Consider the following 26,579-nt stretch of genomic DNA (forward strand, 5'->3'; position numbering starts at 1 on the left):
AAGCCAATTCCATTGAACATTTTCATCTCCGGTATCTGATTGGTAAGATAGCAAGGTAGGGTTAGCATAGGACACTAAACGAGAATCCTTAGACTTACATATTTTTAACTCTGTAAGCTCACCCACCTTATTTATACTACCTGTTGCTGCTTGCAACAGAGAAAAGGGGGGCTTCTGGCGAGTTTGGGATTTAAGGACATTGTTTTGTCTAGTGTTCCCCAACACCGGGATTACATCTATCCCTCTGCTCTGCAGATCTTCTGAGCATTGCAGAATTAGATTGGCTACTAACTTAGAATGGAACTTCACCCTAGTTATCATTCCCACTTCTGATTTTAATATTTGTACCCTATCTAAATCGGCTGATTGGATTAATTTCAAGTTAGCAGATTCTTGAAAATATTTAAGCAAAAGGGATCTGTTCAGAATGCATTCAGCATCAAAAAGGGGAGAGAATTCTACCCATACGGTATCTATGCTTTTCTCCTTAGACTCTGTTAACGAGGCACCACTTGCAACTACTCCCGAGAAGGATGTTGCTAGGGGGTTAAGTATTGGAACTACTTGGCCAGGGGGATTCTGCTCCTGTCCTAAAAATATTGGATTTTTGGACCCAATTATATCCCTATTGATGGTAACTTGTTGGAAGAGGATATTTGTATCAATAGTTGATGATGGAGGGGGGGAGGAAGTAAATAATGATGCTGGAGTAGCCGGAGGCGGAGGGGCGATATTTTCCTTAATGATCTTATTTTCAGGGTTATTATCCTTTTCAGCTACCGCCTGAGTTTGATGTACCTCATTGTGTAAGGGGGAATTAAGATGTTTTCTAAAAAGGATTTTCCTCCGCCTATTTTTTTCTATCCGTCTCAATAGTTTCCTCTTATTCTTTCCGTTCTTTTTTATTATCTCTGACTTCCCTTTATTACTATTCTCTTTCGGAGCAGCATCCGCCTCTCTATCTCCTTCTCCCTGTTGCTTCTTAAAAATTGGGAAAAGGTCATTCCCAGTTTTTGGAGGGAGTTCCCCGCAAGATTTAATTTATGAATCATTAACTGATGAGCAATTTAGGGTAGGGGATGGCTGAGTAGCACTTGTTTTTACATCCTCATATACTCTATTTGGAACATTATTAACTATAGATAACTTATCTTTTATTCCTACCTCATCTAGTACTAAAGAGGGGGAGGACTGCTCATTTTGGACTGCATCCTTCTCTTTTTGAGTGCCCAATAAAACTTTCAAAATTTTGGTCACTGTATCTAGTACACAGTCGGAGCCCCCCACAAATTTTTCCAGTAATTGTAAAATGGACGACAATAAATGCCCTAATATATGGAGGGAATCAGAAATGGGTTTGTCTGTCCCCTGACGTTGTAGTGCACTTATCCGGTCAAATCTAGGTTGGGACTTATGGAAAAATTTGAGTGTGAGGACTTGGAAGGGGTACTACTATATAGCTGCAAGCCAGCATGGGTCGATGTTACCGGGGTTTTTAAGTCTATCTCGACTTTGAACAGGTCAGTCTCTATGTACCTTTGATATAGGTCTTTATATAGGACCATTGGAGACAGGCCATTTTTGAAAGAATCTTTTGTTGGTGATATATTTACTGTATGATGGGCAACTTCGTGTGGAATTTTCCCTATATGCAAATTATCTTGTTCTATGTCTTTCTTTGTTTTTATGACTACTTCTGGTACTAAATCAATATTGTTTTTCATTGTGGAAAATAGAGGAGGAGAAAAACCACACTCAGAGGATAAAGGTACTACTCTTGTTGCGACTGAACTATTATCCACAATTACCTTTCTATTTTCAGGCATCTCTCTCGAAGTATTGGGTAATATATCTACGTGAATAGCTCCAGAATCCTTAATATCCTCCGACTTATTGTCCGCCACTGTAGCTTTATTCTTACCACTTTCCCAGAGATTAAAGAGCTGACAAGTGCTTTTCAGATTAGTGACCTGGCTAAGCTTATTTCGGAGGGGATTCGATCTGGTTTTTGAGTATGATCTTCCTACCAGTATTCTCCCGGACCTTAATTTCTTTGTCGTCATCTCAATCAAACAATGGAAGCGGTAAAAGTGTAAGAGAGATTACTATTTAGTACACCTAAGCTGAAATACTTGACAGTTTTTCTCTAAAGTATATATTTGGTAAACTGAACCTAAAACTAACAAACAGTGTCTACGGAACCTATATGGATGTCATAAACATTCTATAACATTTCTCAAATGGGGCGAAGAGGTCACGAGACAGATGGGGGTACTCTGGCCAAACAGTATGCGGATAGACGAATGTTAGAGGACTGGCCTAGCCTAGCCTTCTCGTGCCTCTGAGGGCCTCAGAGGGCCCGCCCTTGTCCCGGGCTTCTCCCGGGCGCTTCCCGCGCAGCGGATGTGTGCTCCGTACAATATAGTCTGGAGGTTGAGGGGGGCGTGGCCACCAGGGAGAGCGTCACCAGGTGATTCCGGTGAATGGAGCAGCAGGGACTCTTGGGAGTTCGAGTCCTGCTCTGAACACGCTCGCAGCCCTGTGGTGAAAATGCCCTCACAACGATGTGACCAGTCAGCAGCACAGTAGCGCGAAGCGGGAACCGCGGAGCGGGTCTGGCAAGCAGTAGCGTCTGTCTGTGCACAAGCGGGATCACGTTCCAAGAGACGCCTCCAATAGCCTCCAGCGACAAAAGTTCAGGCAGCAAACAACAGGTAACCAGCTGGAAACAGTATCCGGGTTCTTTTAAAGAATGCAGGGGGGCGTGGCCACCAGGGAGAGCGTCACCAGGTGATTCCGGTGAATGGAGCAGCAGGGACTCTTGGGAGTTCGAGTCCTGCTCTGAACACGCTCGCAGCCCTGTGGTGAAAATGCCCTCACAACGATGTGACCAGTCAGCAGCACAGTAGCGCGAAGCGGGATCCGCGGAGCGGGTCCGGCAAGCAGTAGCGTCTGTCTGTGCACAAGCGGGATCACGTTCCAAGAGACACCTCCAATAGCCTCCAGCGACAAAAGTTCAGGCAGCAAACAACAGGTAACCAGCTGGAAACAGTATCCGGGTTCTTTTAAGGAATGCAGGGGGGCGTGGCCACCAGGGAGAGCGTCACCAGGTGATTCCGGTGAATGGAGCAGCAGGGACTCTTGGGAGTTCGAGTCCTGCTCTGAACACGCTCGCAGCCCTGTGGTGAAAATGCCCTCACAACGATGTGACCAGTCAGCAGCACAGTAGCGCGAAGCGGGACCCGCGGAGCGGGTCCGGCAAGCAGTAGCGTCTGTCTGTGCACAAGCGGGATCACGTTCCAAGAGACGCCTCCAATAGCCTCCAGCGACAAAAGTTCAGGCAGCAAACAACAGGTAACCCCTAGAGAAAAAGCTGACCTTCAGGTCACAGATTTCCTGCCCCAGTCAGTGAGGTCCTCCTAAAGAGCGCGGAGCACTGCGCTCTTGGCAGCCTAAACATTCCCTGCAGATGACCACCTTAAAGACCTCCAAAACAATAGAGGAAGTGTAGAGGTAATGATAGAATCACCCTCCTAACAGATTTATCTAAACAAAAGGATTTTATCAATGTGTGACCCTTACACCGCACCAACACATAGCCTTTTGTCACAATAATCAGTGCTCCAGCGTAGTTCGTAGGTTGTAGCACGCCCCGCCCCGTAGAGGGACGGGAAGACCCCCATGATGAAGCATGACACTAAGGGATTCTTAGTGTGTGAGGGGTATTTTAAAAGCACATAGTGCCCTCGTCTTTCCATACCTAAGAGAGGGCCTAGTACCACACCTATATTCTCTATAAAAAACAAAAAATTAGTCACCATCACACATTGATAGACCATGCCACAACATCACACTACACTAGCCAGTAATCCTGACGTGACCAGGTTGACTGTGCAGTATTTATGCATGTACCTTCCCTAGGTGTTGTGTTGCTGGAGCTCCACATGTCATGTAGGTCAAAGTCACTCATAAGTAGGCTTAGTTGTGCAGCCGCCTGCGGGTGAGGACACCTGGAGGCGCTATCCCTTTCCCTCATGGGGTCTAGGATTACATTGAAGTCCCCCCCATAAGGTTGCTCCCAGCCCTAGTGATTCAGCCTGCCTCCAACAAGCACATAAAGGCCCAGCTTGTTGCACTTAACCCTGCACATGCGTCACTCCAACCCCCTGCTATTGTTAGAGTATAGTGAGGTGTATTTCTCACCTATAAAATTGGACCTAAGGCTAGACGCAGTAGCCTCAGACAGGTGTATTTCTTGAAACAAACATATTGCATGTCGCTGAACATAAGCAACGTCTTGGCGGGTCTTACGGTGGTCATTAAGACCGCAAGTGTTCCATGTAAGAAATGTAATACAGGGCATCTGTGCGCATAGTTATGTAATGCTGCGAATGCGCCTTGATTCCCCCCTCACAAGAGGCAGACCAGGACATTTCAGTATATACATCATCCAATGCTGAAACAAACAACAATCCCCTACCAAACCCACCCACACACACCACCCGACTTTGTCATCCATCTACCCCCCTCCCAATACCCCACAATGAAAATTGACCGCTAAGGGACTCATCCCGTGGGGCAGAGCAAATCCAGGCATACACCCCCAACAAAGTGGTAGGTTGGCCAAGATCAGCTTTTACAAACAGATTGCTAAGAGCAATAGCACATCCTATGTGTTCACTACTCACCCATCATGTATGCACATGTGTGCCAAGGTCTAAGCAGGCGGCAACTCAAAGAACAACAGTATCAAGACATCAATGCAATGCAACATAGCTTATGATACGGTACCTCATAACTTGCAATCAATATCTTTTCTCACAGCAGGTTATGCAAAATCAATTACTATCCCTCAATGTAGGATCAATCCATTTTGCCGGGGTAGAACCAGGGGAGCCCCATCGCTGCAACTTGTTTGGCAAATTTCAATGCAGTTTTAGCATCATTAAAACAGTGTTGCTTGCCCTCCCATGTTACTTTCAGACGCGCTGAGATCCTTGCATAGGGGACCCTAGGCTTTTACAATATCTTTTTTGCTGGAGTGAAGTTGCGCCTGGCTTCCTGTACCATAATAGTGAAGTCAGGATAGAAGGAAAGGGCTTTGCCCTGGTGTTGAATTGTGCAGCGCTCTGCGGCCAGTTGAAGCACTGTGCCACCACTGAGCTGGCAGCAGCTCTGGGGGGGCTGGAGCCAAGAGATCTATTGGTGCACTCAACTGCGAACATGGGTGAATGTCCATCCTCAAACAGGTCTCTAAGCATGCCCTCGACAAACTCCTTCATTCTTGTGATATTGGTTAATTCTGGAAGGGCTATGATTCTGAGGTTATTTCAATGGGAGCGCACCTCGCGGTTCTTGTTCTTGGCTCTGCTCACCTCCAATACCTTGTCCGTTTTCAGAAATTGCTTCCTTGCCTCCGCCTGCACATGTTTTGTGTCATATACTCATTGCACAAGTTGGTCAAGGTGGCTGTCATGTTTATCCACCACTGCTTGACATGTTCTAGGTGGTTAGTATGCAAATGAGAGTTAGGAGCCCCTTACGATGATGGTGGGACCGACACTGACGGCACTGACATCTCTAACTATGGTTAGAACGCTGCATAAGGATGTAGTTGGTAGGACCGCATTGGCCCAGGGACCGACCGACAGCTCCCGATGGGCTCAAGAACCCCATCGGGCGGGCGGTCCGATCACATTCTCCACAATGGAGTCAGTGCCTTTTCAGGCACCGCTGTGGGGATTACGATGCACCTTTCCACCTGCCATTTTACGTTGGTTCTTCTGACGTGGACAGGCTGGCACAACAGCATTTTTGGGGCCCCTTGCAGGATTCCTGTCCCCTTGGCCCTCTGCTATGGGCCCCCTAAACATCCCTGCATCGTATGTGCCTACCACAGGGTGCAGGGATATTTCTAAACATGTAAATACAAAATATGCTCTAGCGTCTAGGATATAATGGAACTAAAAGAAACAACAAACTCATCAAGAATTAAAGTGTGGTTGAAAGAGATACATAAAATATTATGTGTGCGGATTCCCATCATACACCAGGAACGGTGATCAGCTTCATCATTTGGGTATCCTTTGTCTATAAGAGTGACAAATATGCTCTATGGAAATCAGAGCTTGCAGGTGTCACAAAGGTATAGAAACCAAGATGCGCAAAGTAAAGTGTATGGGAACAGATATATGTGCAGTGCAAGTGGTGAAGTGCAAAGACTAAAATTGGTGCGTGAACAGACTATAAATTTTTATTAGTGTCTGTCACGATCAAAAGTTAAAAACCGTGAATACTAGGATCAGTTTTAACTAATAGCTGTCCTAAATACTAGTGGTCAACATGTTTCAGCACGTCTGGCCAGAAATTAAGCCAAGTGCTTTCGTCAGGACCTCTAAAGAAAAGACAAACATACTCTTATAACTACCAAATAGTCAAAAAGGATATAGTGTGAGATAGAACTCTCACAATCCAGTATTCCTCCTTGTCTCAGCAAGTTTCAGAAATAGACAAGAATAAAACACACAACACATGTGATTCTTGAAAAAGAAAAATGAATCAATGGTACCATCAAAACATGTGGGCTAACTCTTTTATACCATCATGTAAGCCCATTGATTAGGGCAAAGCTCCATCTTACCTCGAGAGTATGGAGGATCAAGCCTCACCCCACCTGGCAACAGCTCAGGATAAAGGAGGCACAGCTCTAAAAAAGAATAATACACCAACCTAAAGTTCTTGTAGTGTATCACATTTACAACATTTAAAAACAGAATAAAGTGTCAACAGCACATGGTCCAACTCGACCCATCGCGGCGCGAAATACATATACACCATCATCATAACACTACTGGATATTATATAGTGTCTCCACAAGATATAAACTTCAAATACATCATAGCTGTATGGTTAAGTCACAATAGGAACATACATAGTCGTGGGCCACTTATATCATTGTTGTAACAGTGGACAAAGTGCGAAATTCGCTTCTTGCCACTGTGTGGACAATAATATTGGTGCCCTCATGAGCGATCTTAATTTCTAAAATGCGCTGTGCTGCCCTTAATCTCAGGACCCTTAGTCTCGAGCGATCTAAACTAGTTCAAGTACCATTGCCCCTTGTTACAAAATACATAAACGGACTGCGCCGAAGATTTAGCGCAAAGCTCTCACCTAGCCGTCGGTACCTCGGACGGTCTTCAGAGCCGTCGGGGAGGTACCGATCGCGTTGGAACGCGCCGTTATCTGTCCTCGGTCTTCTGAAAGGCACTTCTGGGTTCAGAATGGAAACCCGGAAGTGATTCGTATTCGTAGGAACTGTTCGACTAAGGACAGTTTTCAAAAACATGCCAAGATTCTGTCCTCTAATCTGATTGACAGACACTATCCGAAAAGAGTGGTTAAGCTAGCAGCTAAAAGAGCTAGTAACAATAATCGAGAGAGCTTGCTTGAAATTAACAGAAGATCATCCAGTGACCCTAGGTTGACTTTTGTCAACACATACAGCACAGCATCTAACAATGTCAAAAAGTCTGTGTTGAAGCATTGGAAAATTCTTAACATTGAAGGTGATAACCTGCCTGTCCCGTTGTTTGCTTTCAAGAGAAATAGCAATTTACGTGATAAATTGGTCCACACACGCCCACGTGCCATTGAAGCAACCACACAGGCAAACATCTGGGGGACCCCTAGTTTGCAGGGACATTTTCCTTGTGGCACCTGCAAGGTGTGCCCGTTGACAAAGAAATCTAAAACTGTCGACATTGGCACAGACCACCCTTGGGTGCAGAAGAAAATGACCAACTGCAATAGTGAGCGAGTGGTATACCTGATTTCCTGTCCTTGCAAGCTTAACTATGTGGGCATGACCATACGAAAGGCTAAGTTGAGCATTATGGAACATATGAGTACCGTGAGATGCAAAAAACAAGCCCCTAGACTCACGGCTCATTTCCTAGAGTTAAATCACAAACCTGAGGATCTAACATGGACTATCCTAGAACAACCTTATATTCCACAGCATATTACAGATATTACCAAATTTCTTTTCTTACGAGAACAACAATGGGTTTTCAGACTAAAAAGTGACACACAGGGACTGAACGATTCTATCCCCTGGGCAAGTCTGTAATTTGGTGAGATATCGCGGTATATGGTTTATTTTCTGTGGCATGTTGTTCACTTCCCGTATTTTTCTGGAGAGTTCTATCTAGATATCTGTATATGGTTGAGAGTAGCACAGTACCTGGAACCACCTTGAGATGTACTCTCATCACCATTCACATTATTTAGATAATTTCTAATTATCATGGTACTTAGCCACAGGTAATTATGAGCGGCCTGAAATGTGCTCCAAGCATTAGCTATTGTTAAGCCACAGGCAAAGACAATTTATGTCCATTTACCTGCTCATTTTATCCAATATGGTTTATAACAGTGGATTATTTTGTTATAATATTTAATTTCCGCATCAACAGAGTCTAACATTACTTTGCAAAAGCACCCGTTAGTCCTCTAGGTTGCAATACCGATTAACAGTCCGCGCTGGAACTACAAGTCCCATCTTTTTTGTAGTCCAGCGCTACCTCGCGCCATTGAATCACTTCCGGGTTTCCATTCTGAACCCGGAAGTGCCTTTCAGAAGACCGAGGACAGATAACGGCGCGTTCCAACCCGATTGGTACCTCCCCGACGGCTCTGAAGACCGTCCGAGGTACCGACGGCTAGGTGAGTGCTTTGTGCTAAATCTTCGGCGTAGTCCGTTTATGTATTTTGTAACAAGGGGCAATGGTACTTGAACTAGTTTAGATCGCTCGAGACTTGTGGGTCCTGAGATTAAGGGCAGCACAGCACATTTTAGAAATTAAGATCGCTCATGAGGGCACCACTATTATTGTCCACACTGTGGCAAGAAGCAAATTTCGCACTTTGTCCACTGTTACAACAATGATATAAGTGGCCCACGACTATGTATGTTCCTATTGTGACTTAACCATACAGCTATGATGTATTTGAAGTTTATATCTTGCGGAGACACTATATAATATCCAGTAGTGTTATGATGATGGTGTATATGTATTTCGCGCCGCAATGGGTCGAGTTGGACCATGTGCTGTTGACACTTTATTCTGTTTTTTGAATGTTTAAATGTGATACACTACAAAAACTTTAGGTTGGTGTATTATTCTTTTTTAGAGCGGTGCCTCCTTTATCCTAAGCTGTTGCCAGGTGGGGTGAGGCTTGATCCTCCATACTCTCGAGGTAAGATGGAGCTTTGCCCTAATCAATGGGCTTACATGATGGTATAAAAGAGTTAGCCCACATGTGTTGATGGTACCATTGATTCATTTTTCTTTTTCAAGAATCATATGTGTTGTGTGTTTTCTTCTTTTCTATTTCAGAAACTTGCTGAGACAAGGAGGAATACTGGATTGTGAGAGTTCTATCTCACACTATATCCTTTATGACTATTTGGTAGTTATAAGAGTATGTTTGTCTTTTCTTTAGAGGTCCTGACGAAAGCACTTGGCTTAATTTCTGGCCAGACGTGCTGAAACATGTTGACCACTAGTATTTAGGACAGCTATTAGTTAAAATTGGTCCTAGTATTCACGGTTTTTACCTTTTGATCGTGACAGACACTAATAAAAATTCATAGTCTGTTCACGCACCAATTTTAGTCTTTGCACTTCACCACTTGCACTGCACATATATCTGTTCCCATACACTTTACTTTGCTCATCTTGGTTTCTATACCTTTGTGACACCTGCACCTCTGATTTCCATAGAGCATATTTGTCACTCTTATAGACAAAGGATACCCAAATGATGAAGATGATCACTGTTCCTGGTGTATGATGGGAATCCGCACACATAATATTTTATGTATCTCTTTCAACCACACTTTGATTCTTGATGAGTTTGTTGTTTCTTTTGGTTCCATCATATCCTAGACGCTAGAGCATATTTTGTATTTACATGTCTATATGGGGCTGCATGTTCTAGTTGGTCTATAAACCTTGGCCTCTGACCCGTATCAACCTTTCTGTGTGTTTTGCTATTTTTCCAAACATGCCTTTTTTGCATTGGGGCTTGTGCTGCAGCACTTTTCCAGGCCACAGCACAAGCGTCAATGCAGAGGCATTTCTCTGGCCTCCTCCACAGGAGTTGGATTGTAATTTGGTAGGTGGGACTGCCAACTATCTGTCAGCCACTCCCGTTACTGCAACAATGGCAGTTGTAAGCTCGTCCAACCGCCATCGTAATCGGCCCCTTAGTGTCTATAGCCCTTAGACCAGAACGGACCTCAACCAGGATCTCCTTTATATCCACATTGGGCTGCAGCTAACCATTGTTGCGCTCAGGAGCTGCTTCAGAGCGCGTGCCAGACTCACCCAGCCTGCTGTCGCTTTTTCCCATGATGAGGTCTCTTCATGCGGGGCAACTCATCCGCGACATCACTCGGCGCCAACCCCACCAAGGCACAGCGCTGTAAGGGATCTCGCCCCCACTGACTCAGTCCAGGGGTTAATGACTCCTACCTCCTGCAGCAGGCTAACTAATATTTCCCACGCCAGAAGTCCAACTTGCAATAGGATCGGGGGTCCGGTCCAGTGCACAAGCTTCAGTCACAGCATCGCGAGTTAGCCAGTTTATATATTCACTGTGGGGGGCCACCCTTCAGCAGCGTCGTTGGGGCCCTGCACCCCCATCCGCGTGGGCACAGATGCAGGGCTATGGCCAGGGCACCTTTGATATCCTTCTCACTGAGGAGGGAGACCTTTCCTATAAACACAGCCCACTGAGTACCTGCGCCCCTCTAGTCCTTGCAAGTTGCCTAGCTGCCCCGGTTCCTGGATGCCTCGGGTTCCTGCACTTCACCCTCTAATGTTCCCTGCTCCCCTCTCAGGCCCAGCAGGCCCGGGGAAGGCCACACTCCACCACTGAGTCACCGCAGAGCAGCAGCCACACCGCCTCGGCCTCTACGCCAAGCAGGCCAGGAGAATGTTCATGTGCAGGGGCCCCGCCATCCTGCTGCTGTTATTCACAGTGCCCGCCTCCCTACATCACCATCGAGCAACGGGAAGCGTCATGCAACTTGGGAACCCAAGCATGATTTTACCTCTAGGACGGCAATCTCACACTTTCCATGGGTCCGGGCCTTCCATTCAGCGCGGCACGCCGGTGGGTGAGGTGGAAGGAGATTCTGGCACAGTGCATCCCTCCACCACCTACGATGCTTCTCTAGCGGATCCAGTTGTCCTCCAAGGAGAGTTGGGGGTGGTAACAACACACCCGCAGGCCTCCAGCCCACTCTGCTCTGATGTCAGGAAATCACCCCCCATGCTCGTACGAGCACGGCCTCCACGATCACTTCAGCCTGCAGCCTCATCACTCCGCACAGGCCAAACCACGTGGCCGCCAAGGTCAATCTCGCCACTTTCTCTGTCACCAGTCCTGCTCACTCAGAGAAGTTGTCACTGAGCCAACATCAGCACAGGTGAGCAGGGGAGTAAAGCGACCCCCGTCTGCGTGCCTCTCAGACCGTGTTGCTCTGAATCGTGCCGGATCTGTATCTGAGCCAGGGGAACCCTCTCAACGAGCAGCAATCTCACTGCCCGGGTGAGCTCTGCCCCCTCAGCCTTTCTTTTGTAGTTCAAGGGATTCATAACATTGCTTTTGGACGTAAACATTTACTGACTAGGTGTCTGTGTTTCATTTATAACTTGTTTTATAGGTCGTTCACCATATCACTCTCCAGAGCCAAAGATAGGAACAGGATGAAACATTGTCCCACATGAAGTGCACAACAAGGTTCCATTTTAATATGATTTCAAAACAGAGGCTGCTTACCAGATGTTTTTATCCTGTTCATCTGTTAAGAGGGATGATCTGCTGACAGACCCATAAAAAGCACATTTAGCTCAAGGCGTCTTTGCATTTTTCTCTTCTGTTTATTGAAGCTAATGATTTTAATCCTTACCATGATTACCAGACAAGGTCTAATCAGTCTCTGCTCACAAAGACTGCAGCCTGCATCTTTAAACAGTGCACTAATGTGAAATTTCTACTTTCTTTTTGTGCCCCACCACTTTAAAACTTCACCTTCTACCACTGGCATGCCAATGTGTTGTCAGCAAAATGAAAGTGGGCACCACTTAGCTCCATACTCTGGAATTACCAACAGCCTCGGAATCTGTCCAAGCTGTTCATTGAGCTGGAGGGTCACTCCATATTCTTTTCTCAAAGCCAGTGACTAGGTCAGCAGCTTAGTGCAGATTCCAGTCCAGTAGATTTCACAAGTTCAATTGTCTAGGCATCCAGAATTGGTCAGAGTGTCCATCCTCAGTGAGGAGTCTAGGAAGTTCATCTTCCCATAATGCACTGCTCTAGGCACGACTGATGTTCTGATGACCACGTGCAACTGCAGGGGGCTGCTCTGGTAGGAAACTCTATGGATTTGCTCCAGACAGCCCACAAAAACAAAGAATGAGAGTAGAAGTGGAGGATGGGCTTGCCTATTGTCAAAAGTATACATCCTCCACCTTGCAAATGCCCTTCTTACGCAAAGTAAATGTTCGTGGACCTGATGGCTAACCTTAAAGACGCCATCAAAGTTGTCAAAGCTTTTATCATACACATTCATTATGAGGTTTGTGAAGGTTACTGCAGTTCTGATTGCATGTAATATCCCCAAACAATATATTCATTGAAGGGGAACTACCTTAATGAGACTACACGGTGGGAAGATCAGTTCGTTCTATCCCCTGTGACCCTAAGGTGCTTCATATGCAATTTGAAGAGTCCCTCACAAGTAGACACCACACAAGCTGTTGCTGAAAATAAAAAACACAGGGTAACTTTCACAGGCAAAGTAAAAAAAAAGTGCACAGGTGATAAAAAAATCTGATATATCACCCACGTTATAAACAAACTCCACTGTCTCCCTCTCATGCTTGAATCCACTTGAAAATGGCATGCTTCAATCACAAAACCTTCCTGTCAGGTCTTTCCCTCTGTTTGAATGACAAACCTCTCATCACATGAGGGAGAAGAAACACCTGAAGCAAATATGTCAAATTTTGGAAATCCAGAAAGTAAAACATATACATTGACATTAGATAAAGCATTTTCATGCTTATCCCCAAGACTCTGAAACCATTGGCACAATCTTCCCACTAGGAGCTCTTCCCTAGGGGCCGCGGCCCTGGCAATGTCCCCATCTCCTAATAACGTTCCTGGTCTCCCAACAGGGGGTAATCCTCAGAAATCTCGGATCTCAACAATAGGGGACAGCGTTGACAGGCTTGAGAAACTAGCAGTGTTACTGCCGGGGCCGGAGGTCTACGAGGCTGAGGAGGTTTTCGAGGAGCCCGGGGTCTCTCCCCCAAACGGAATGCAGCCTCCGACCACCAGCGTGGTACCCTCTCCAATTAACCAGGATATTGTGGAGGACGTAGTTGAGCCCGCTAGATCCTTGGTCCTGCCCGCACACGAAAAGGGGAAGAGGGGTGGTTACTGTCGGAAGGGGAAGTACGTCACCCTTTCTAAACGCTCCAAGAAGCAAGAACGCAGAGGGCAGGGGCCAAGATCACATTCCCTTCCAACCCCCACCACAGAGGATGTACCAACAGAGGGGAACCTCCCAAGCCCAACACCTGAAGAGGGGTGCTGCTTCCCAAACCCTAATAGTAATACACCGAGCATGGCAGTCCCTGACTACTCCAACATTATTATCAAAAAGCTCACTAGCCTTCTAGCCCCCCTGTTAAGTACAGTTGAGGGATTGGGCAAAAGACTGGATAAGCTAGAGCAAACAACACTTGATAACTTTTGCTCGCTCAAAAATCTGATTAAATTGCAGACTAGAGTGAGCGAGAATAATACGGGGGGGGAGGTAGGGAAATCACTCCCTGTAGCACAGGTCCAGACGTTGGCTCCACTTATTGCACTTCCAGTGGGGGGGAAAACAGCTGCACCCTTAACCACAGTTCCCTCTTGTGTGTTCACAGTAGGATGCCACCCAAAATCCAAACAAAAATCCCCTGATCTTTCTAAAACTCAACCCCAAAAGACATCTCAGCCCAAGGCAATTGATAAAGTGGGTACGTCTAAGGGCAACCAAGCCGTGGAGGGGGCAGAGAAAGTAAAGGGCATTAGCCCTAGCCCTGCACCTATCCCCGACAAGAACAAGACAACTCTTGCGCCACCTGTAGTCGGTCCCCAGAGGCCGCCACAAAGGAGGCAGTCGGCAAACCTTCCCCCTGATTGTTATCATTATGTGGCTGTTTTGGTAAAAGTTCCCCCATTGAAGGAAAACCAAACAGAAACACACCAGATGCTAAAAAACAAGTGTATTCATTGGCTAATGTAAAAAAAACCTTACCCCCCCAGTGTGGACGGGCTGATATTAGCCGTTCGTAGAGTGGATTGGGTGGGCAAAGGCAAGAAGCATCTGGAGGGGGACTGCATTATTGTCAACTTCCAGGACCCTAGGGTGGCAGGACTAATTTGTGCCTTGGGCCAAGAGGGAACTAGCGAGGGTATACAAGCAGTGGATTTGTCTTATTTTTACCCCAGGCCCGTGTTTAAACCACAAATACTGGGTGTGAGTGTTAATCCTCCTTGTCAAAGCATGGGTGTATGTTGGCCAGCGGATCCTCTGTCTTACCCCCAGGTCGGCTGGTCTGTTCCCCATTTGAATCTTGGGGGGTGTTGACCTGAGGGAGCTGATGGGCTGTTAGGGGAGGAACTGAACAGTGTAATTATCGACCCGAAACAGATGCCCAATTCCGCTCCCTTGGAGAAATTGCCGCTCACATCAAATGACATAGTGGGAGCTAGTAGGCCCCAAACCTTTAGCCTCTATCTGGGATCTGATGGCCCTCTGGCGAGCTTGTCCCCCTGTCCTGTTCCTGCGAGCAGCTGTGCTGCGGCTATAGTGGACCCCGATCTCAGGGTCTCCAGCTGGAATGTGGCTGGAATTACTAGGAAGCTACAATTGCCAGACTGGAATGCTTTGATAGAGGAATATGCCATATGCATCTTCCAGGAGACCTGGAGCATGGATCCTGTGCACAGAGCAGGTTACTCAACCAGCTCTGTCCCGGCTATATGCTCGCCTTCTAGGAAAGGACGCCCTTCGGGTGGTCTTTTAATATGGGTGTCAGCGTCTCTAAATTGTAGGATAGTGGAGTGTCAAACGGGTTGCCCTGACATTCAAAACATCATCTTGAAAGACTCCCGGAATCGAGCCGTGCTGAATATTTTAAATATTTATGCACGTAGCACCAAAGGGGGTAGCCAGTCAGCAACTATTAAAATACTGGAGGGACTTCTAAAAGCAACTCCCCACAAGTCTTGCACTATGGTCGCAGGTGACATTAACTGCACATTCGAGCCCTTGGGCTCGGATGTTTCCCTGGACCAGGAAGAGTTGGATAGCGTCAGAGGGATTCCGGGCTTAGAGATACAACCAATCAGAAGGTGGTCGCAGGTGGCCCTCCAAGTATACTCCCTTTCTATTGAGTTCGAGCTACGGGCGGTGAACGGCAGGACCAAATCAGACAAGGGGGGGCCCACACATATAATAGACCAAACCACACATCGCGGATTGATTATATCATGCTCGATGTGGGTTTATGGAGTGAGTTAAAAGATATGGTCGTGGTCCCCACCATAGAGAGTGACCATAATTTACTCTCTCTTACATTGGGGTGCTGGTGGGCATTAGGAAGGGAGGGTGCATCCACCTCTCGTCTGGTAGGTCTCGGTGAATCACAAGTTGCCCCCTGCGGGAGGCGCCTAAAGTGGGAAAAACTTTCACTTTCCAAGGAGAGGGTTGAACAGGTAATGCTTGGCTTATCTAAAGCCCAACAAAGTTTAGACTCATCCCTGGGGGGAGTGGGTGCAGCCTGTGGGGAGTTTCGAACCTTGACAGAGGCTCTAACAAATTTATTCACTGTTCCATCAAGTAGCTGGGAGGGAAAAACAAAGCAAACCCAAGCTAAGGGATGGTATACCCACACATGTAGAGTGTTAAAAATAAGGCTGGTAGAAGCAGTAAAATCCAATTCCCCATCCAGAGTGAAAGAGGCAAGGAGATTGTACTCTAGGTCAATCTCTCTTGCAAAGAGAGAATGGGAGGAACATTTTGGGAGGACCTGCTAGTAGCTAGTAGAAACAAAGACTCAAGAGGGTTCTGGCTACTTGTGGGGAAGCGTAGCAAGCCCGATGACACCCTAAGGACTTGTAATATCCCCTCCCAGAGTTGGGCCAATCATTTTGGGGCACTTTATTCCCTTGGAGAAGGGGCTCCCTTTGAAATTGTTCCTCTAGCACCCGCCCCTGAGCCAGCTATCCTAGACCTGTTTACCCCTCAGGAGGTTGAGAATGTTATTCAGTGGGTGGCACCCCGGAAGGCGGCAGGACCGGATGGCCTGCCTGGAGACCTGTTGAAGGCTTACCCAATGGAGTGGGGGAAAATAATATCGGCAGTTCTTAACGATATTATGAAGGGGGGGCCGTTCCCTGATTCCTGGAAAGGGGCAGTGGTAATCCCCATTTTTAAAAAAGGTTGCAGGAATAGCCCTGGGAACTACAGGCCCATTAGTCTCATTGACTCTTCGCAGAAAGTGGCGGGAAAGGTGCTCCTGGGGCGTATTCTGCATTGGGTCGACGAAAATAGAATACTCTCCGACTATCAAGCTGGGTTCTGTACAGGAACAGGAACCGTGGAGCAGGCGTTTAGGCTGGCCCTTATTAACTGGAAGGTGGTGGAACTGGGCAAGGGCAGTCTTTACCTAGCCTTTATTGACTTGAAGACTGCCTTTGACCTAGTTCCACGGGGGCGGTTGTGGGAGGTTTTACACAACCTGGGGATGCCTCCCTATATGTTATCTCTGCTTATCAAGCTGCATGAAGGCAACTTCGCTCAGGTACGGTCGGGGAGCAACGGTGAGACCACGGAGAAGATCCCAGTGTTAAGGGGTGTGAGACAAGGGTGTGTGTTGGCCCCCACCCTGCTTTCGCTGTATGTTAACGGGGTGGTTGACTATCTTCAGAAGGAACCGGCTGACGCCCCTTGTTTGGGGGGTGTACGAGTGCCGACTCTGCTTTTTGCGGACGACACTCTTCTAATTTTGAAAACCCCCCAAGGATTGCAGAAACTACTCAACCACTTCCAGGACTTTTGTGTCGCTCGAGGCCTTGTCATCAATGTAGACAAAACGAAATACTTAATTCTACATCCCCCGAGGAAGCTCGGAAGCCCTCCTGTTCTCAACTCTATACCTTTGGAGATAGTTTCCCAATTTGATTATCTGGGTCTTCGTTTAACAGATAGCATGAGCTGGTCCATGCACATAGACAAAATGCTTCTAAGTCACAAGAGAGTGGGTGGCGCCCTGTTGAGAGAATTTCGGGAGTCACCCAGACATAGAATAGCGCCAGTCCTCGAAATATACAAGGCTAAAGGTGTTTCGTCTGCCCTATATGGGGCAGACTTATGGGGACATGAAAACCTGGATTCATTGGAAAAAGCTGAGAATAGGTTCCTGAAGGACCTCCTTTGTCTCCCCCTAAGTACACCAACAGTTCCCGTACTATTAGATACGGGCTGCAAGAGCATTAAAATCCAAGCACGTTTACGTCCGCTCTTATTGTGGTCCCGGATCTGGAGGGTGGAGGAACTGAAATCCTATGCAATTGGTTTAACTGAGATAATGAATATGGGTGGCTGGGCCAAAATCAAATGGCTGAGGGACACAAAGAAACTGTTATACGACCTTAGCCTTGGTGAACATTGGAGCGCAAAAACGTCACCCCCAAAAGAAGTCTTGAAGAAACTCTATTGGGATTGGGCTGCGGGTCAGCTAATCATGAACTCTTCCCATTGTAATTCCACAAGATCTTTTTTGCTCCTAAAGGACATGACAAGATACGAGCCCTACTTTGATTTTATCACCCTCCCAGCCGATAGGGCACTGTATTTTAAATTTAGAGTGGGCACTCTCCCAATCGGAGCTTTAATATCGAAATGGAAATCTGGTGCTTCTCTGTCTCCGTTTTGTGCCCATTGCCCCACTAGACCTGAAACGGTGGCTCACATTATGTTTGAGTGCCCGGACTATCTAAGTCCAAGGAAGTACTGGCTCAAGCCCCTTTTTTCCAACATGGGAACACGCAGTCACCTGGTTGCCCTTCGCATTTTAATGTCAGATACCTCCCCCGTTATTGTTTGTGGTGTCTCCAAATTTTTAAAACAATTCTGGTTGATTCGCTGCAAGAGGCTGTCAATTTCTGTTTAATTGTACTCTTAATTAATTCATTCGGGAGCTTACCCGGTTCTTAACTTTTTAATGATGTATGTATTGACTAGCTGCATGTCTTGAAATGTTTTTTTTTTATTGTATGTAATTTGCTTTCAAGATATCTTGTATATCGAATAAAAGCTTTTTTCAACTTCATTGGCACAAGACTTTTGACTGAATCGAATCCTACTATCTTTTAGTGAAAACCAAGAAAAAACAATAACTCAGAGCATATTTGAAAGATGAACCCTATTATTTTGAAGGCAGAAAATGCTTTCTGGCCTTCCTGGCTAACAAGGACTGACCTTGTCTTCCCTGGTTGAAGACCGTTCACTAGATTTAGAGATAATCGCCTATCAGGTTGTTCTTGAGGCTGAAGGGTTTGCCAAGCAGTCACCGAATCTGTTTTTTTAATTTTTTTATTTTTATTGAAAGTTCATGACAATATCATATCAAATACATAGGAGAAAACGCACACTAACATGACAATACCAAATAATTATACATACAGAGATATAAATATGGCTAACAGATTTTCAACTTCTAATAAGAATGTTCAAACTGATTAAAACCATTAATATAACGGGAGATACAAATACAAATATTATGTTAAGATCGTAAGGGGAGTAGCGCTATGGATGTTAAAAAGCTATAAGCCCAGGGTTTTTGACCGCCTCCATGATGCCACGGGGGCCCAGAGCCTTAGTCCCATATCCCTGGATTTCACTCCCTTCAGTGCGTACAGCTCTGGCTCAATGTTATGGATCCCTAGTAGCCTACACATCCACATCTGAAAGGTTGGGGCCTCGGTGTCCTTCCATGCGGCAGCAATTAATATTCTAAAGACTGCTGTTGCTATGAAAACGAGTGCCTCCATCTCTACGCTCAAACCCATTTTAGCGTCAACCCCGAATATTAAAAGTGTTGGGGATAGATCGATCCTGACATCTAGCAGCCCCTCTAAAAACTTTACAATTTCATTTTTAATTGGCCCTAATTTCTCGCAGCCACAAAACATGTGAAGCAGATCGGCAGGGCCCTTACCACATCTAGGGCAGTTGTTATCTGCTCTCTTGCCCCAGTCAAACAGTTTTGCCGGTGTGTGATATAAGTTAAATAAAGTTTTAAAATGCTGCGCTCTTAGGTTTGAAGATCTTAGAAACCTTTTATCCATAAGAATGGCTCTATCTAGATCAATATCGGGGTCATTCAGTTTCCCAACCCAAGTAGCTTCTGTTTTAAGCATATCATCCGGCAGTGTCCCCAAAAATAATACATACATTTTCCTTATACGGCGGCCGCCTCCCTTCATATAATCTAAAAGTGCACATTCTTTAGATACATCTATGATAGGTCTCTTGGATTTAATTGTGTTGGTCAATTGTATGTATTTAAACTCTTGAGAACCTTGAAGTGCATACCGTGACATCAGGAGAAAAAAAAAAAAAACAGATTTGATTCCCTGATGTCACCGAATCTGTTTTTTTAAGAACAAAGTTTCAAATTGGGAGTTTGTTTGTAAAAAACAAATAAAATCAACCCCCTTGATGCAAAATAGTATTTCAATCAGCATGTTGGCCCATTGAGCAACTTCCCTGCCCTGGTCCTCTTCGAAGTACTGAGCAGGGAAATGTAGGGACTGTCACTATGACCTGGTTGTCCATTGGTAGTCAGGTCAAGGGTTTACATTTGTGTAGCCCATTGAGAATCTACTAGTAAAAATCCTTTGGTCCCCAACTCTTGGTGTGGCAAAGAAGTGAAAGATTGACAGGATGACTGATCTGCCAATCAATCAATCAATCAATCAATCAATCAATCAATCTTATCTGTTTATCTGTTCCTTGACAAAGGTTCAATGTGTTTCTTATTTCATAATAAACACTCAGTTGAAAATGTGGCTGGGTCAGCACTATACAAATACCGCGTTAAATAAATGTAAATTAAAATACATTTGAAGGACTGCATGCAAGTTGTAGCTGCTTTTCAGAAACTAGCTCAACATGTGTTTGATTCTTCCTTAGCCTTATCAGAATTTTAGAGCCATAGGCATTTAATTAAATCTCTCAATTTCTGCGGAGGTCAATCCATTTTTTCACTTAGACCCTCATTTATGGGGATTTGGCTTAGGGCAGCGCAGCAAGTCAGCTTGCTGTGCTGCCCTATGCCAAAGTGAAAGGGCAGGTATGCACCATATTTATGCAACACGGTCAGGAGCGGCTCCTCCGTGTGGACATTGGAGCCTCGCGCCACTGCTTTCTCGCAATGCGTGAAGTAGAAACATAAAATGGTATAAATACCATTTTACATTTCTGCATCTTGCACTGCGTGAAAGCAGAAGACGGGTATGCCTGGTTGGGTGGGCAGGTCTGGAGGGAGTGGCTAGCCCAATGTTATGGGTGCTGACTTTTTGGTCGGCCCCAGGGCCGACCAAACCAGTCATAGCACTCTCCGTTTTCCCCAAGTAGGCTGCTGCACAGCCAGCATTGAGAAAAAGGCCTCCCAATAGACGCCTGTACGGATGGCGTCCTAGCCAATCACAACAGTGCCATTGCAGTGTTGTGATTGCCTTAAGGGAGAAGAGGGAGGCTGCCTGCTTCTGCTTCCTGTGAGCACTGAGCAGGAGATGCGACACAGGAATCCGGGACCAGAGTCGAAGTCAAGTTCTATTTTTTAAATTAAATTAACCCCCCTCCCAACGCTACACCCCGTCCCCCCTACCCGGGAGTCACACCGGCCGCTACTGAACACAGTGAATTCTTGCTCTTTCTCCGTTCACTGGTGCCATTTTGGCAGCTTAGCGCCAATGCAGGCACACTTGCACCATGATGCAAGGGTGCCTTTGTTGTCAACATGAATGTTCTTGTGCATTATGGGACACCTTCCTGCATAGAAACAACTAAGAGGCATTTCTCTCTTTCTATGTTTGCTGCAGCACACAAAGGAAGAGAAATAAAGATATTTCTCCTCGTTGCACCTCACCCCAGGAGGCGTAAGGTTTTAGTGCTCCCCAGGTCTACATGCTCTTGTTTTTGGGGAAGTGTCAAAATCCATCAGTGCTGCAAGGGAAAACCCTCCACAAAGCCCATTAAATGCTTCCTGAGTGTGGAGTAAGGCAACACAGCGATTTGCACTGCCTTGTCCTACACCATATCTACGAGACTATTCACAGCCATGTATGGTGGCTTTGTGTGGCCTCATGTATATGAGTTTGTGATGTGCGTTGCCAGATCGTCACAAAAATTGATGCTCCAGATGTGCGAGGGGCTCGTAAAAATGCCCCTTAGACTAGTTCTGACCAGCAAGAGCTCATGTTGTGTCTGCTTCCTCTATCGCAAGTATTGAGACACTGCTTCCTCTACAGCTCCCCCCTAAGCAGTGCAACGCAAAGAGCATTTTGCAATTAATGGTTTACTTTACATTTTGTTAAATATTGACCCATTGAAAAGATTTCAGTGCCTTTACACAATGTCATCTCTGTGCAGTTGCTCTAACGAAAGGTAGCATAGCCTCCAGGAACGGATTAGAAATTATATAAAATCCTGTAAGATCATAAATATGGAAACTTGTATTTATTTGGGGTGTTAGTAAAATATGACCAAAACTGGTGGCTCATACTCACGTTGCTATTGTGATTAGGAGCATGTATGATGACTTAAATACCAGAAATGAAGCATAACAGACCCAGATGTTAGGAATGAAGCGCATGAGAAACAAAGCTCCAGCGTCCAATCCAGTAAAAATGGCCAGAGCCAGTTCTCCAGAAAGATCCCAATTGATTTTGACATATCCTACGGAAAAGGATGTCACGGCACCTAAAAAGTGTCAAAAGGAAAATATAAAATTATGTTTTTCAACCAGCACACAACATGCCATGCTTTTCAGTTTCATAAATGGAGAACAGTTACTTCCGAGCTCCACAGATTAGAGCAGTGCCCCCCCAAACCTTTTATTTAGAACCACAACCTACTTTTAAGTATGACAAACATTCGTGACCCACCTAGTTTTAATGATCATCACATAGGCGATTTCTTTATTTAACTGAAGCAATTTTTCATTGAAATGGTCACTAAAGTTGCACAGACATTCAGTTTTACTGAAAAAATCAGTGCTAATTGCTAATATGTGGAAAACATGTTTCAGAGAATATTGATTATTTCTGCATCACCATGTAAAGTATCGCAATGTGTTTTGATCCTATTAAAATCTTTGTTTCTATCACACTTAAAAAAGAACAAATTGTGCTTAATTTTTTTTAATTTTATTTTTTTTAATCCTCATCTGCCAGACACACGTTCCTTAGATGCAAAGAAGACAACCCAACCACCTCACTGCTATTGGGAGCAAGGCCCTGGTAATTGAGCCGCTACACAAACTAGGCAGAAGTTATTACGAGTTGGTGGGAGATACAATGCACCTTGTTAACGCTCCTCTAGGCAACTTCATGCCTGTTAGGCCAGTAGGTAAATAGCGGAGTCGGGGCAGACCACAATACTGAGCCATGGAGTAGATGGGCATAATCATCGGATCTTTGGGGGGGGGAAAAAAAAACCCAACAAGGCGAAGAAAGCTTCACTTCCAGTCTATCAAAAGTTTCCAAAATGTGAGGCTCTGGACTCTACCAGATCTTTTCAAATCTACCTTGGGTGTTTTTATAGAGTGAGGTTAGCCAAGCGGAGTGGGTGGGAGGGATGGTATCCACCCAGTGCATACATATCTGCCGTCTTGCCAACAGGATAGCATAGAATAGAAAGGACCGCGCTGCCCCAATGATATTCTGATCAAACCCGAAGATGACAAGTGGTAGCGTTAAAGGAATGTTGGTCTTGAGAATTGCATCTAGAGTGACTTTAATCTCTTTCCAATAAGCGGATATGTGGGGGCATTCCCAGAACATATGTGTATCTGAGGCTGCTGGTAGTTGGCATTTATTACAGCATTTCCCGTCCTGATATTTAGATAGACGTAAAGAGGAGAGATACGCCCGGTGTAAGGTAAACAAATGATTTCGTCTAAGCCAGGCGGGTTTAACTAATTTATACAAAAGGGAGAAGGATTTTATCCACAAGTCCTCGTCTAATGACAAAATTTCTCTTCCCCATAGCTCCATTGGCAGATTGAAATCCCCATCTATCTCTTCCCATATGGACCAATACCAAAGAGCCACCTCCTTACCTCCTGTCTGTTTTTCGACTAGGTGTTGTTCTAGGGGGCTAAGTCTCCCAATATTAGGATTTTTCCTAATTAATTCTCTGGCCCAACTACTGATTTGTATGTACTTAAATCTTGACAGAGTTGGCCCTACTTTCTCCCTAAGCTCCTCCCACTCTATCAAGATGCCTCCAGATATCAATTCACCCCATCTTGAGAACCCAGCTGTAATTAGGGGGGCTGCCAGGGAGTCTTGCAAGCACTGTGGGAGCCCAGGAGAGTCCCATATCTGAGCATAGTTAGAAAAATATGCCAGCCCCACTCTAAGTTTGATTTGCACCCAGGACTTCAATAGTGTTAAAAGAGTCTTAAGCCTCACCTTTTTGAAGAACTTTCGGTCTCCAAACTTAAATAGAAACCCGTCTAGCGGGAGGTTTGCCCCTACCAGCATTGCCTTAAACAATCTCCCATTTGAAGAGAGATCTGGTGACTTCAGGAGCATACTTGAGTGAGAGAGCTGGAATGCCCAAGAGTAATACTGCAAGTCTGGGAGGGCCAACCCACCTTTTTCCCTCCTCCTCCTTAATTTTTTTCTAGGCCAACCTAGTAGCCTTATTGCCCCAAATAAAAGAATTGATTTCTTGCTGGCACTTAAGAAGTTGCTTGTAGTCAAAAGCCAAGGGGATAGAGTTAAAAATAAAGGTCAGTTTCGGAAGGATAGACATTTTTACAATGTTGACTTTCCCCAAAATTGATAATCGAAGACCCGCCCAGGATTTCAATAGGGCCCTACATTCTCGGAAGACCAGATCTAAATTAACTTTTGCTAGGGTGTCAGTGTCTTGCGTGATTTTAACTCCGAGGTAGCGGATTGAGGGTGTCACCCCAACGCCTGGATTAGCAATGTTCCACGTCATGAGCTCAGTCTTCTCAGCGTTGATGTCATAGCCCGATATGTTTCCAAATTCTTTGGCCTTTTCAACCACAATGGGGAAGGCATTTGCTGGGTCACTGGTGTAAATTACTATATCATCGGCGTAGAGCCCTACCCTTCTTTCCCAACCGCCAAATTCAAATGAGGAGATTCTTGGATCGTCCCTGAAGGATTGTGCAAGTGGTTCAATATACATGTTAAAAAGTAGAGGGGACAGGGGGCAGCCCTGTCTTGTTCCCCTACTGATCTGAAAGGACTGGGTACATGAACCGTTGACCAAAATGCTTGCACTGGGATTGGCATACAGCAGACCAATGGATCTCCGAAAGTTGGGCCCAATTGCAAATTTCTTCATGACCTCAGCTAAATATGCCCAATTTACTCGATTGAACGCTTTTGTAGCGTCGAGGGTCATAATGGCCAAGGGAAGGGAGAACGTTGAGGCAATGTCCACTGCCCCAATTAGGTCATACGTAAGATCTGAGGGCTGTCTACCCCGAATGAAGCCCTTCTGGTCCGTGTGTATTATTGAGCCAACTTCGCGTCCCAACCGAGTCGCCAACACAGCCGCAAAGAGCTTATAATCGCTATTTAAAAGCGAAATTGTCCTATAAGAGCCACATTTTGCTGGATCTTTCCCGGGTTTCGGAATCAGGATGAGAGTTGCCTCCCCCCATGATTTAGGTGGGGTAGCACCATTGGCTAAGATGTCATTAAAGAGTCTGGTAAGCACTGAGACTATTTCGGGTGCTAAGACCCGAAGTAATTCACCGGGAAGACCGTCAGTGCCCGCCGCCTTACCCGCTTCACCTTTTTAATAGCTTCGCTCACCTCTTCCTCTGAGATAGGTCTGTCAAGCCGGCCACTTTGTTCCGAGGTGAGAGTAGGAAGAGTAATCTTCTCTAACCATCTAAGCTTAGACATCGGGTCGTCCGAGATCTCCTCCTTATAAATTTGCTGAAAAAACTCCAGAAATGCATCTCCTATGTCTCTAATAGAAGATCTTTTGTGGGTCTCTCCCTCTACGCTGATATGCTTTATGTGTTTTTTGGCCTGGTCAGATTTAATTTTCCATGCAAGGACCTTGCCCGCGGATTCACCATATTCAAAGTTTGAGAGCTTGCTTGCTGCCCATCTCAATGCGACCCTCTCTTGAAGGATACTATCTAGCTTCTCCTTTAATTCCTTTCGTTGTTCCTGCTCTTTGTTAGTCCCATTTCCGGAACCAATACGTTGGTCAAGAAGGGCGATTTCCTTTTCAATGTTGGCGATCTTTGCCCTGTATAATTTCCCTTGATAAGAGGCCCTGTTGGTTATGTGGCCTCGCAAATTTGCTTTATAAGCCTCCCATACTATATCTAGCTGAGTAGAATTTATGTTGGTGTCCATAAAGAATTTTGTTTCTTGGATGAGGAGGTCGGTTTCCTCTTCCTCTAAAAGAATAGTACGGTCAAATGACCAGGACGTATGAGAGGATTGCTGAACTAATTGTAAGGAAAAAAATATGGCAGAATGATCTGATAAATGCAAGGGCAAGTACACTAAATCCTTCAAGGGGGTCTCTTAATGAATAACTAAAAAGAGCGTAATCAATTCTAGACTTATGATTGTATTTATGATTGTGATATGATACGCCAGGTGCATTGCCTGCTCTCTCCCTCCATGGATCTGCCAATCCAAGCGTTGACATGATCACCCCAAGCGCCTGCCTGGATTTCTTATAGGTTAGTGCCCTTGAGTTATGGGATTTGTCCAATTTTGGGTTGAGTACTAAGTTAAAATCTCCCATCCAAATTATTGGATCGTGAGTTGTTAAAAGGTAGCTCTGGATTTTGTTCAAGTATGAGGGGTCGTCCTGATTAGGTCCATAATAACCCACCAGATTATATGGTCTGCCCTCTAAACTTACTTTGACATATAGCCACCTACCACTGAAGTCTTCCTCATAAGCAATAATCTGTGCTCTAACTTGCCTTTTGAAAATGATAAGGATGCCCCGGATATTTGCATTATGGTTAGCACAAATAAAACCTACCCATCTAATTTTCCTCAACATATCCTTCACTTCTTGTTGGAGAAGGTGTGTTTCCTGAATGACAATGACCTGCGCTGGAGAGTCCCTCAAATATTGTAGTAATCTATACCTCCTATTCTTAACACGCAGGCCATTGACATTCCAGGACAGG

The 26,579-nt window shown here is 45.4% G+C and overlaps 1 protein-coding gene across 3 annotated transcripts in view; it reads right to left on the reverse strand.

Annotated features, from left to right (window-relative positions):
• LOC147683296 (thiamine transporter 2-like) overlaps nt 1-26,579 on the reverse strand; it is a 592,344-nt gene that overhangs the window by 244,902 nt on the left and 320,863 nt on the right. For all 3 annotated transcript variants that reach the window (XM_086943750.1, XM_086943752.1, XM_086943751.1), the window contains exon 4: nt 21,931-22,123. In XM_086943750.1, coding sequence (XP_086799876.1) covers nt 21,931-22,123 — 193 coding nt within the window. The remainder of the gene's footprint in view (nt 1-21,930; nt 22,124-26,579) is intronic.

Source organism: Lissotriton vulgaris, chromosome 11 (genome assembly GCF_964263255.1).
Source record: "Lissotriton vulgaris chromosome 11, aLisVul1.2, whole genome shotgun sequence".
NCBI lineage: Eukaryota > Metazoa > Chordata > Amphibia > Caudata > Salamandridae > Lissotriton > Lissotriton vulgaris.